The sequence below is a fragment of the Mesocricetus auratus genome, unplaced genomic scaffold (genome assembly GCF_017639785.1).
Source record: "Mesocricetus auratus isolate SY011 unplaced genomic scaffold, BCM_Maur_2.0 Super-Scaffold_100038, whole genome shotgun sequence".
NCBI lineage: Eukaryota > Metazoa > Chordata > Mammalia > Rodentia > Cricetidae > Mesocricetus > Mesocricetus auratus.
In genome coordinates this window covers 7,181,780-7,194,573 of record NW_024429216.1, presented here as the reverse complement: position 1 = coordinate 7,194,573, position 12,794 = coordinate 7,181,780, and the positions used below count along the sequence as shown (strand labels likewise).

Here is a 12,794-nt window from a genome sequence, read left to right as displayed (position 1 = left end):
TCTCCAGCCCGGTGAAACCCCGTCTTAGGAAAATTAAAGGGAGGAAGTCTTCAGGACAAGGTGGGGCACTCCTCTGTACTGCCTAGTTCCCCAGGCTGGGAATTCTGGCGTTACTTATAATTCTCTTTGAATCTTGCTACAGGCTCTGTCTCGCTTCAGACTCATCTGTTCTCCCACGTCTATCTGAAGTGCTGAAATTACAGCCCTATGGAAACTACCCTTCCCTCGATGCTACCACCAGGGAAATTTAAACAGTCTAGAGTGCAGAGGCTAAGCTGGTCCACGACTTCAAATTCATAAAAATACCACTATAGTTTAACCTGGGCCAACACTAGATGCTGGCTGGAGCAGAGCTTGGGGAAGAGACAAAATGCACACTTTAGACAGGAAGAAACCTTGCCTAAGGTTGTGGCACCTGCACCAGAGCCTATGGATTTGCTAAGAACTATTATTGGGGGCCGGGGAGATGGCTTTGCAGTTAAGAACACTGGCTGCGCACGCCTTTAATCCCAGCATTCGAGAGGCAGGCAGATCTCTGTGAGTTCGAGGCCAGCCTGGTCTCCAGATCGAGTTCCAGGACAGCCTCCAAAACAATACAGAGAAACCCTGTCTCGAAAAAACCCGGGGGAAAAAAAAAAACACTGCTGCCTCACCAGATGACCAGCACTCACAAGGCAGCTCACAGCCTCAGGAGATCCAGTGCCCTTTCCGGCCTCTATGAGGGCTGTAAGTACATGGTGCATTGACTAAGTACCCATCTGTATACAGAATATAAAAAAAATAACCATCGTTGGGGTCAAACAGATCAATCCACAGTCTGTTCTTCCAGATGACCCAAATTCAGCTCCAGCACCATGCTGGACGGCTCACAGTGGACCCCAGCTCCACGGGACTGGATGAACACTTCTGGTCTCCACCTATGCTCATGTGTGCGCTCACACACAAACACAATAAAAAACAAATCTTCCTTTCCCGAGACAGGGTTTCCCTTGTAGCTCTGGCTGTCCTGGAATTCACTTTGAAGGCCAGGTGGTGCTCAAACTCAAGAGATCCACCTGCCTCTGCCTCCCAAGAGCTGGAATTAAAGGTGTGTGCCACCATGGTTCAGATCAAAAGTAAATTTTTTTTGGTCTGAATGCTCTGCCTGTGTGTACACCTGCATGCCAGAAGAGGGCACCAGATCCATTATAGATGGTTGTGAGCCACCATATGGGTGCTGGGAATTGAACTCAGGACCTCTGGAAGAGCAGCCAGAGCTCTTAACTGCTGAGCCATTTCTTCAGCCCTCAAATATAAATCCTTTTTTAAAAAAATATTTTATTTATTTGTTGTATATGCAGTCTTCTGTCTGCATGCCAGAAGAGAGCACTAGATCTTATTCAAGGTGGTTGTGAGCCACCATGTGGTTGCTGGGAATTGAACTCAGGACCTCTGGAAGAAAAGTCAGTGCTCTTAACCACTGAGCCATCTCTCTAGCCCCACAAAAATAAATCTTAAAAAGAACTATTAGTTTAGAGATGCAGAAACTGATCTCTAGAGAGGCTAATAACTTGTCTAGAACCACAGCCAGCCAAGGAATCAAAGACCTTGGATTTGAACCCAGAACTGGAACTCACATGCTTAAACACCGGACAGCTGTGCTGTTCAAAGCAGAAGCTAGTGGACACACACAGCTGTTAAACGAAGAGGCTGGGGTGGCTCAGCGGGTAGAATGCTTGCTTAGCATGGAGTGGACTGGTCCCCAGGACCACACCAACTAGGAATGGTGGTGCACATCTGTAATCTTGGCACTCAGGAGGTAGAGGGGAGATCAGAAGTTCAAGGTCATCCTTTACCACAGAGTCACTCCAAAACTACGTATGATCGGTCTCAAACCAACAAACCAAAATCCCACAAAAGAAAACAACAACAAAAAACCCAGAACAATGGCTCAGCAGGGGAAAAGAACTTGCCACTTAGTAATGACTGGAGGTTCATCTCCAAGACCCGTATAGCACACACACGCACGCACGCACGCACGCACGCACACACGCACGATTGGTTATATGACCACTGAGATAATAAAGAAATGAAACTAAAGAAATCTATCCAATGGGTTTTGTTCTATTGAAATCCTGATTTCTAGCAGGGCACAGTGGTACACACCTCCAGTCCCAGCTACTCAGGAATTCCAGGCTAGCCTGAGCGGTGTAATAAGAACCAGTTTTCAAAAGAAGAAAAAACAGGGGAGCATAGTTATGCACCCCGTTAATCCCAGCACTTGGAAGCAGGCAGATCTGACATCAACACCAGCTAGGTCTACACAAAGACCTGACCGTATCTCCAAAAAAAGAAAAAGAAAGAAAAGGAATCCCGCCTTCTGAGTTGTATGAACAGCTCCCGGAGTACCTTCCCAAGGAGCCACACACAGCAGTTAAGCCCTTGAGATGGGGCCGTTTCTGGCTCTCCAGAGGCCACACTTCTCTTTATTTCCATAGCACACAAGGAATCCAGAGCCAGAGACAGGCTTTTCTTTGCAGCTTATACAGAGTGGGAAGACATGGCCCAGCAGAAACCCAGACTCTCAGCTCCTCAGGCTGCCAAGAGCCCCGATCCAACAAGGCACTCTCTGTGCCTGGTGGTGGTGGTCAGTCCCTGTGGATGACGACCTGAGTCCCGGCCTCACCCCAACGCCCCATCTGGACTCTCTGGACACAGGCATTGTGGCATCTGGGATGCGCTTTATTGGACACGTGGCCGTCCAAGCCTTGCTCTCTGAGGACTGGGGCCTAGGGCCCAGACACCACGTCTGAGGAAGCCTAGCAGTCAGGGCTGCTTGGAGCGAGGCCACAGGCGGCTGGTGAGTGAGCCGAAGAAGAGGCTCTGCTTGTTGGACTTGGAGAGCTCGGCCAGGCGCTGCTGCTCCTCCTGGGATTGAGGGACAGAAAAAGACGAGAGTCAGCATCAACATGAAAGCCTGCCTTCCTTTAGACTCAGCCCAGTATAGACACTAGTCCACACGGAGGATTCAGACCCAGGGGAGCTTGACCAGCACACAAGACGCACTACTCTACCCCAGCCCAGTGAAAGAAGGATTTAAAAAGTCAAATGCGGGCTGGAGAGATGGCTCAGAGGTTAAGAGCACTGGCTGCTCTTCCAGAGGTCTTGAGTTCAATTCCCAGCAACCACATGGTGGCTCACAACCACCTACAATTCAATCTGGTGTATATGTAATAAATAAATAAATCTTTAAAAAAAAAAAAGTCAAATGTGACCAGCCAGTATCGTCAGGTGTGGTCAAGCAAGACCTGCAAACCCAGCATTCAGAAGACCAAGGCAGAAGGACGGAGAGCCTGAACTCTATGTGAGGTTGTCTCACAGCAACACCAGTAAGACTCTTTCCCAGACTCTGGCGCCAAGTGTGCACGCATCACTAGAGACAAGCTCTCAACCCAGTCTACCACAAAAGACCCGGAGCCACCCTCGGCCATGAAGGACGTATCTCACATGCTGACTGTGTCCCGTCTCCCGCTTAGCACAGGCTGTAAGACCCTTAGAACACCGCCACCAGGCAGGCTGTGTGAGAGCCCCCGTTAGAAGCCACTGGCGACGGAGACAGTGCTCCGTCACAGACACCAGCAGACACAGCGCCAGCGGCAGAGCGCCCGCTTCTTCGGGAGCCTTCAAAGTGACTGTGGGAGTGGAGCCTGACCTGCTCAAGCCGGCTCTGCCGCTGTTTGAAAGCCTCCAGTGGGTCGTCCTCCAGGGCGTAGTGCTCCAGAACCGTCCGGACGTCCTCCACTTGGTTCAGTGCGATGGCTGCGGGCACAATGGGGAAGGGTGCTATTAATCAGGCCCTGGCGCCACCCAGGGGCAAGGTCAGCATGCCCTGGGACACTGTCAATGCTGTCCCATGCTCTGATGCGGCTGCTCCTAACATGCCCAAACGGCCCTTAAGCAGAATGCCTGGGCATTCCGGAAAGGCCCAGAAGACTCCACAATACCCATAGGTCTCCTCCACCCTGCGTGTTCAGTTAGACACCAATGACAAGTCAGAATCAGGCGTCTGCCACTGACTTCAGGGTCAAGGGTTCTGCATCAGGCACTAGGGGTCAGTCTCACTCTTGAGGAAGGCAGACAGGTCCAGCAAGACCCGGTCATCGGAGTTTCCGTCCCAGGGCCGAAGGGCGACACCGTTGTAAGGCTGGAGCCGAAAAGCTTCCTTCTTGCAGTCCACGACCACTACTCGGGCTGGGTCCCGATTCAGACACGAGATGTCCTGGAAGTGGGTGTTACGGAGCAGGAATCATCAGTGCCCCTCCTGCTGATCACAGAGGGCACAGACAGACACAGCACCATACTCTTGGGGCTGCCGTGGCTTGCAGAGTCTCCCGAATACAGGTTATGGAGGGTGACCTCAGGCTTCTAGGAAACGGGAGGTGGTCACATGGACACCTAAGCCAGGGGTCTCTGGAGAGAACATGGGCTCTGGTGGGTTCAATGCCTACCCCAAGTTCATGACAGGCTACAACTAAGGCAACCACCACCCAAGAATTACAAGGCGCCTGTCAAAGCCCGAGTTCTACTGTGCAATGCCATAACCTTGAGTCACCAAGACACAGGAGAACCTAACAACACACAGTTAGCGGGGCCTGGACAACATGTCCAGATGCATGGCTGGACAACATCCTAGATGTCTAGGAACAGTTTCTATGACAGTCCTGAGCCGCCACTTACAGCTCCAGAAACAAAGCCTGTGCCCCTACCCCTCGCCCACGCTGGAGGCAAACCCCGACATCAGAATCAGGGCCCCCTTCCTTCCGGCAGTATGAACACCCCCAGCTCTATCCCAGAGGCGCACTGTGACCCCCACGTGGCACCTTCACATGGTGGCCTTCCATGTATCTGGTGGCGTCCCGGAACAGACGGTAGGAGATGAAGCCATGGGGGTCCACACTGTCGATGAGTGGAAATGCAGTCTGCAAGGACAGAGGCCGGTGAGGCTGGGTCCCCGCGCCACGGCTCACCCACCTGTCACTGCTGGCTCAGGGCTCACCATGCCAGTCTCTGATGTGAAGATGACGATTTCATACAGAGGGGCCAGCTGTTGGAACAACGTCTCGATGCCTGGACGCTTCTTAAACCTCCAGCCAGTGGCCAGCTGCAGAGCCAGTGAGGACAGGGGAGTGTTGAGACCAGACAGTCCAAAGGGTCAGGACCTAGCCCGAGGGTCCCCGAGCAGGCTTCTGCTTGCTCCTGGGGGGTAGGGAGCATGTGGCTGGGCCTCTCATGGGGCATATCTACTCCAAGCCAAGACACTTGTGCTTGACAAGCTAAAGTAGGTATCAAAGGACACAAAGGCAGCAGGGGAGGACACAGCAGAGGGAGGCCGGCCCCCACCCCCACCCAGCCTCCCAAGTGGACCTCAACCCACTGCCTTCCGCAGGACACACCGACCACTCCGGATGCAGGAGGACCCCGGTGAGCTCCAGGACCAATGTATAGGGTGGCTGGTAGTAGGGCTCCCGCAGAGGGTCTGGGAGAAGGCAGGGGCTGGTGGGCTCGATGATCATCTGCAGGACAGGGCGGGCCACTCACACTCAGAAACAGAGCTGGGCACAGGGGATGCGGGCTGAGCCCAGCCCCCTCCCTGCCACTCACCTGTCTGTAATCTTTGAAATATTTGTATGTCCGGCGCAACTGCTGAACCAAAATTGGATCTAGAACACCAGGCACAAAGGGATTCCAAAGTAAGCCACTACTCCACCTCCCAGACAGATCAGTTTATTTTATTTCTTTACTTGCAGGACAAACATAGGTTTCTTAAGGAAGAGTAGAAAACTCCCAAGAGTGGGAAGGCTAAGGGAAGAATACCTGTTTTACTGTTTTTTGTTTGTTTGTTTTAGATAAGCCTTCATGTGGCTGAGGCTTGTCTTGAATCCCTGATCCCACTGCCTTTACTTCCCCAGTACTGAATTACTGGCATGCACTAGCAAGCCCAGCTTTAAGCCCAGACTTACAGTCTAACTAGACCCAAACGAGTCTGCACACACCCTAGTGTGTCTAATGGAGAAGACAGCAGACACCACCAGGTGAGATAAAGACACGTATTGTCCTGCAATACTTGTATCACCTTCGACTCAATGACTGTGATTACTTATACCTCCATACCACAACAGGTATAAAACAGAATGTCTATACCTCAGTCCGCTTAAAAGCCTTTGACAAAGAGGCAGGCGGATCTCTGTGAGTTTGAGGCCAGCCTGGTCTACAGAGTGAGTTCCAGGACAGGCTCCAAAACAATACAGAGAAACCCTGTTTCGAAAAACCAAAAAAAAAAAAAAAAAAAAAAAAAAAACCTTTGACAAAGCCCCACCCCCAGACATTTTTGTTGCTCTTGTTTTGAAGGATGTTGAAAAATTTTTTAACATTTATTTGTGTGTGCACATGGTCTCAACATGTAGCCCTGAACTTAAAGAGATCCTTCTGTTTCTGTCTCCCAAGTGCTAGGATTAAAGGTGTGCCTAGCTTCGTGGAGATTTTTGGTTTTTTGTTTTTTGAGACAGGGTTCTCTTTGTAACCCAGGCTGTCTTGGAACTCAACTTTTTTTTTTTTTTTTTTTGGTTTTTCGAGACAGGGTTTCTCTGTATTGTTTTGGAGACTGTCAGTCCAGCCTGGCCTGGAACTCACAGAGATCCACCTGCCTCTGCCACCGGAGTGCTGGAGTTAAAGGCGTGCGCCACCATGCCCAGCCATGAGATATTCTGAATGATCATAATCTAGCACCTTAGAGCAGATGCTCAGAACACTGTTAAAGCAACCCACAACACACCAGACAACCAAGAACTCCCGGTTGGAAGTGGGGACAGGGCTGGGTTGCAGCACACAGGCCTGCCATCCCAGCTACTCAGAAGGTTAAGGCAGGAGAATTTACAAGTTCAGGGGCAGCCAGGACTACATGGCAAACTTGAAATCAGAATAGGAAGTAAGACTCTGTCCTAAAATTTAAAAAAAGAAAAAAATTTTAAGGCTCTTATTTAGTCTTTGAGGACACCTCCATTCATGTGCACACCCCTCCTACATACATGCATACACATAATTTGAAAACAAAACTAGGCCGGGGTGTTAGTGCACTCCTTTAATTCCAGCACTTGGGAGTCAGAGGCAGGCAGGTCTCTGTGAGTTCAAGACCAGCCTGGTCTACAGAACTAGTCTCAGGACAGCTAGGGATGTTACAGAGAAACCCTGTCTTAAAAAGCCTAAACAAACAAATAAATAAATAAATAAATAAAGCCAGGCTGGGGATGCTGAGTGGGAGAACCCTTTTTAGCACCAATCCTCCAACCCCAGCACCCTAATAAAAACCATCATCATCAAAAGAGGCCAGAGCGAACACTCTTGGCTAAAGGAACATATGACTTCAATGGGAATGCCTTAATGTGACATTTCTAATCTAGCTCTATCTATCTATCTATCTATCTATCTATCTATCTATCTATCTATCTATCGGGCTCCCTCAGTGTTGAAGCCACTTTAACCCAGTAAACACACTTTGACCTCCCGGGTCTACCTGCCCAATTTAAGTAATTTGCTTAAACCAGTGAGAAGCAGGCGATAGTGGTGCACACCTTTAATCCCAGCACTTGGGAGCCAGAGACAAGTGGATCTCTGTGAGTTTGAGGCTAACCTGGCCTACACAGTGAGTTCCAGGACAGCCAGGAATATATAGAGAAACCCTGTCTCAAAAACAAGTAAGAAAACAAAAAAATAAATAAAAATAAACAAGAAAAACCAACCAAACAAACAAACAAACCCGGTATTTGCAATTTGTCCAGTTAAGCAGACTCCCTTACCTGCCTGGGGTAAACCAGTGCAACAGTAAATGCTTGTACTCGCTGTTTGCACACCTACCACACACACAGGGCGCTTTCTGGACCCACCAACTTTCTCTTAGGAAGGGCCAGCTAAAATTCCCAGCCACTCTACCATCTAGCTCCTCAGAAGCTCCTCACCAAACTCTGGTGAACCTGGGGTGTGTTTGGAGAAGGGGTGGGGTACAGACACTGAGAGACATTGTTATAGAAATGAGGCATGGGGCGCGGTAGGGACTTAAGGACTTTTAAACCAACAAAAAAGAGGCTGTCATAAACGCTCAGGGGCTGCAGATGCCCAGATCTAAGGCCCAGGAAGCCTTGTATCTGGGAGGGGCTGCTGGGGCTCCCTGCCCCCATCTGTCCCTGACCATCTGCTCCAGGGCTGAGGGGCTTTTGTTATGTCCCTCACCCAGCCATCGAATCGTAGCACCTCCGTGAAAGGAGGAGGGGTCGGGGAACAGGATAGAGGAACAGCACTCTAAACAAACAAAACGAAGTGGCAGAGACGGGGACACCAGGGAACCCCAAATCTGTGTAATCACTCACCATTGTCGAATTCATCAGGGATCTGAGAGAGAAAAGGAAAGGTTTGGATTGGCAGAGGGACCCCAGTTCATCCACCCAAGGAGCCGCAGCTCGGGAGGCAAAGGTCCCAGGGGGGAGGGAGAGGCTCACTTCAGACTAGAAAGGGGCCTGAACCAACCAAAGCAACGCGCCCTAGCTCCCCTGGGTCTAACGCCCTCACCTTGGTACCATTTTCATCCACAGAGTTGTTTCCTGCAAGGGAGACAGAGATGGATGAGAGAAACTGGAGTCTAGTCTGCTGGGTCTGGGAGGGCTAGGAAATGAGGGGTTGGGACTCCCCCATCAGAGGGGACCTGGCTAGAGGCACAGCTCCTGGGTTAGGGGAGGAAGAGAGAATGGGGGAGAGGGGCGGGATTCCAATATATTTAAGAGCAGGTGGGCTAGCCAGGCATGGCTATGAATGCCTTTAGTCCTAGCACTCAGGGGGCAGAGCAGGTAGACCTCTGTGGCCTGGTCTACAAACTGAGTTCCCAGGACAGCCAGGGCTGTTACACAGAGAAATCCTGTCTCGGTTAGACTTTTGCCGATGAAGGGAGACATGAGACATAGCTTCAGACACTGGGCCAGCCCTTTTCTTCCCACTGTCCCCTTAGTTCCTGAATTCAGGTACAGGGACCAACTAGAGGGCAGAACTTTAAGTACAGGTGGTGGAAGGGGACTTGAGTGCCAAGGAGAGTGTCCTTGTTGAAGGCCCTATTGAGGGAGGACAGTTCTGGGGGCCAACAAGCCAGGGTTATGTGTCTCACCAAAGACATAGACGATGCTGACAGTCCCACCGGCCCCAAGCAAACCAGCAAGCCAGAGTGCAACTTTTTTGGCATAGCTGGGACCTTCCGAGCCTGGCTGATGCTGTGGCCCCTGGGCCTTGGAGCCTCCACGGCTGGCGATCTCAGCAACCTGAGGGGAGGGGAGGGAGGCCAGGTCAGCTAAGAGAAAAACAGCAGGAGACTCTCTCTGACCTCTAGTTTGGTCCAAGCAGAACTCAAGATCAAGGGCCAGGAAGTGGACACACACAGAGCCCCAGAAGATTGTGTCCCTGGAGGGATTAGGTTAAAAGGTTGGTCCCCCTCAGAGGGTCAAAACTAAAGTGTCCAGAGGATCGCAGGGGTTCGAGGGCTGACAGGCCGGATTGCCCAAGACCTGGAGGCAACAGGACTGCAGGTCTGGAGCCAGGAAGAGTAGGGCAGGGATGGCAGGGAGAGCAAACTAAGGAGACGGAGGGCACACAAGGGACAGGAGAAGAAGTTAGACATCCGGACACCCAGGGCCCCAAACGGAGGAGTATGAAATAGAGGAATCAGGGGCGAGGCGATGTCTCGTCTGGGACTTAGGGAACGGAAAGCGTGGACCCGGGGGTCAGAACGGCTGGGTCGCAACGGAAGGCGCTGGCTCCCTGCAGCCTTCCTGGGACCCCGGCGTCCCTGGGGCCCCTCCCCGCCGAGGGTCACCTGAGTGCTCACGGACACCACGACCAGGTGACCCCTCGCGGCACCCGCGCGGCTGAGACGCGGGCTCCGGAGGATGCACCCGGGACCAGCGCGCTCCAGCCCCGGGGAGCAACCGTGGTCCGCACAGGCGGCCCCGGAGCATCCCCAAAACGCGGGGCTCCAGGTTCGCCGGGCGGCCACCACACGCCCAGGACTTGGGCGGGAGCCCCGAAGCGGGGCGCCGGTCCCGGGGCGGCTCACCTGTTCCGGGGCGCGGGGAGGCGGCGGCGCCAGCCGCGTGCACAGTCCCCGCGCGCCGACCCGGAGCCCGCTCCGCAAGCGCGAGAACAGCGCCGCCGAGGCCGCCATCTTGCGCTGACGCCGCGCGGCCCCGCCCACTAGCTCGCTCTCTCCCGCCCCGCGCGGGGACTGCGACCAATGGGATCCGCTGAGCTACGGCGGGTGGACGGCAAGGCGAGAGGGACAAAAAGGTGTGGGCGGAGCCCCTGGGAGGCTGGCCCCCAGGCACACTGAAATTGGAATCCAGTCACCTGGCACCACGCCCCCTGGTGCCCTAAAGACCTCCGCCATCCTGTCGCTCGGACATAGGCATTCTTTATCGTCAGAGGCGGACAGAGGCTCAAAGAGCGAGCTGAACCGGCAGCCCTCACTTTTTCTCCACGTGCATCAGGAGACTGAACCGGTCTTCTCTCGCGTCTTCAGATCACCTCTTACCCCTTCTACCATGTGTTTCTAGAAAGGACTGGAGCTCCTACCACTCACTTGGCTTCGCTCACCCAAAGGAACAGTGCGTGCTGACTGAGAGTAAGGAATCAGTGAATTTGAGGTACAGGAAGACACCATGAATGTTCCCCAAGTAGTTTTTAATGGGGAAAAGCCAGATTTTTACATTTGAACTTAAAAAAATACAAAGTAAAAATACAAAGTCGGGTAAAGGAATTCAGAGAAACGGCTATTTCTGGGGTGGGAATGGATTGGGGTTCTGTTAAATTACACGTGTTTGACTGTGCACGGGGTGTAGAGATTGACGTAAGACGCTTTCACGAATCGGCTCTCTCCTTCCACTATGGGGCTCATCTGAACCAAAGCTGTCTCCCTTATGGGTGACTTGGAGGAAACGTCTCCCTAAGCCAGTGGTTAGGACACTGCCTTGACATGGTGAGCTCTTGTTGGCTTTACATACTGTAACTGGGTGGAGGGGACATAGGTCTTCATGATATATCTGAATTTTTAAAGTTAGTTTTATTTTGAAACAGGGTCTATGTAGAGCAGGCTGGCTAGAACTCTGAGATCCACCGGCCTCTAACGCCCCGAGTGCTGGGATTAAAGGTGTGCACCACCTGGCTAGTGGGGGCAGGAGTTTCTCCTTCCATTATAGGAAGTGCCTTCACCCGCAGACCAATCTCACCAGCTGTTGTTTTTTGAGACAGGCTGACCTATACAGCTGAGGAAGACCTTGAACTGATCCTCCTGCCCTCTCCTCCCAAGTGCTACAGTTCAGAGGCATATGCTTACCATATACCCTGACCAGTAGCATGTCTTTAATGCCGGAAATATTTTATAATATGCTTCCATTTGTGAAGACTTGGGCCTATCAAATATGGAAAAGAGCAAGGTACAAAGCCTAATGCTGTTAGGACGCTCATTCCTTCCCGAGTCCTGAAGCAATCCCGGGTTCACTGCTCCCCGCATTTGAGGTAAGGCTGTAGGGCTGGAGACAGTTCAGTGGTGACTTGGAATCCCCTGAGGAGGCTGGGAACATGACCACAGCACAGGAGAAATGACAAGCCCCGGGGAACACTGAGTTGATCTTCACTCGGCCCCAAGATGTAATGTATGGCTCATATGGCCGCTGTCTTCAGGAAATCATAAAACTCTAGAAAGTTTAAATTACATATCCAGTATAAGTTAATTGTTTCAGCTCTTCATCTTCTGGCTGTCCTTCGATTGCTTCTGGTACTCGGGGGCTGTCCATTGAGTAAATTCCCTCTGGACTCCACCCAGTTTGACTGAGGTACTTCCTGGGGATGCCATGCGGGCCTGGCAGGCCCTGTGTCCTGACCAGGTGTCCTACCTAAGGTTTATTTACCTAGGAGAGAACCCTGCGTGCACGTGGAGGTCAGAGGGCACCCTGCGGTCAGTTCTGTCCTTTCATGGTGTGAACTCAGGCCACCCACCATGCATGGTGGAGAGCAGTTAGCATGAGGCAGCCCATCACCAGAGAGCTCAGCCACCACAGGCTCCGCAGCCAGACTCTCTCCACATCTTGACTCTCTCCCTCACGTTTCCCAGGGCTGCACCATGCGTCGTAACTTCTGAGCAGTCCAAACTTTTTTTCTTGTTTTTGTTTTTCCAGTGTTTCTCTGTGGCTTTGGAGTCTGTCCTGGAACTCGCTCTGTAGACCAGGTTAGCCTCAAACTCAATCTTAATTAGGTTAGTTTTTACACACTGTGTCCCAGCTGAATTACCTCTAAGTCCCAAGTTCTTCACCCCCACCCCAGGGTCTCACTATGTAGCTCTGGCTGTCCTGGAACTACGTAGACCAGAATGGCCTCGAAGTCAGAGATCTGCCTCCTGAGTGCTGGGATCAAAGATGTTCACTAGCCACTAAGGCAGTGGTACTCCACCTTCCCAATGCTGTGACCCTTAACACATGTTCTCGTGACCCCAACCATAAAATTATCTTCATTGATACTTCATAATTGTAATTTTGTTATGAATCATAATATAAATATCCACTATGCAGGATGTCTGATATGTGGCCCCTGTGGTCCCCAAAGGGTCAGGACCACAGGTTGAGAACAGCTACACTAAGGGGACCTGCTGTCCTGCCTGCACAGGCTATGCCGTTGACCCTCCTCTCCCAGTCTTCTGAGCAGCTTGAATGACAGGCCTGAACTACAAGGCC

At 51.9% G+C, this 12,794-nt stretch overlaps 1 protein-coding gene across 2 annotated transcripts; it reads right to left on the bottom strand.

Annotated features, from left to right (window-relative positions):
• Window positions 1–2,408: 2,408 nt before the first annotated feature.
• On the bottom strand, window positions 2,409–10,274 carry Timm50 (translocase of inner mitochondrial membrane 50). 2 transcript variants are annotated; one of them, XM_005086223.4, is made up of 11 exons: window positions 10,127–10,274; window positions 9,185–9,335; window positions 8,599–8,630; window positions 8,400–8,421; window positions 5,641–5,699; window positions 5,433–5,552; window positions 5,036–5,140; window positions 4,860–4,958; window positions 4,102–4,258; window positions 3,692–3,798; window positions 2,409–2,907 (listed from the first exon to the last, which is right to left on the bottom strand). In XM_005086223.4, exons 1-11 carry the CDS (start codon window positions 10,232–10,234, stop codon window positions 2,806–2,808), a joined length of 1,062 nt encoding a protein of 353 aa, XP_005086280.1. In that variant the 5' UTR covers window positions 10,235–10,274; the 3' UTR covers window positions 2,409–2,805. The 2 variants fall into 2 exon arrangements, with proteins under 2 accessions (XP_005086280.1, XP_040590547.1); XM_040734613.1 differs by lacking the exon at window positions 10,127–10,274 and adding an exon at window positions 9,887–9,907.
• Window positions 10,275–12,794: the final 2,520 nt, after the last annotated feature.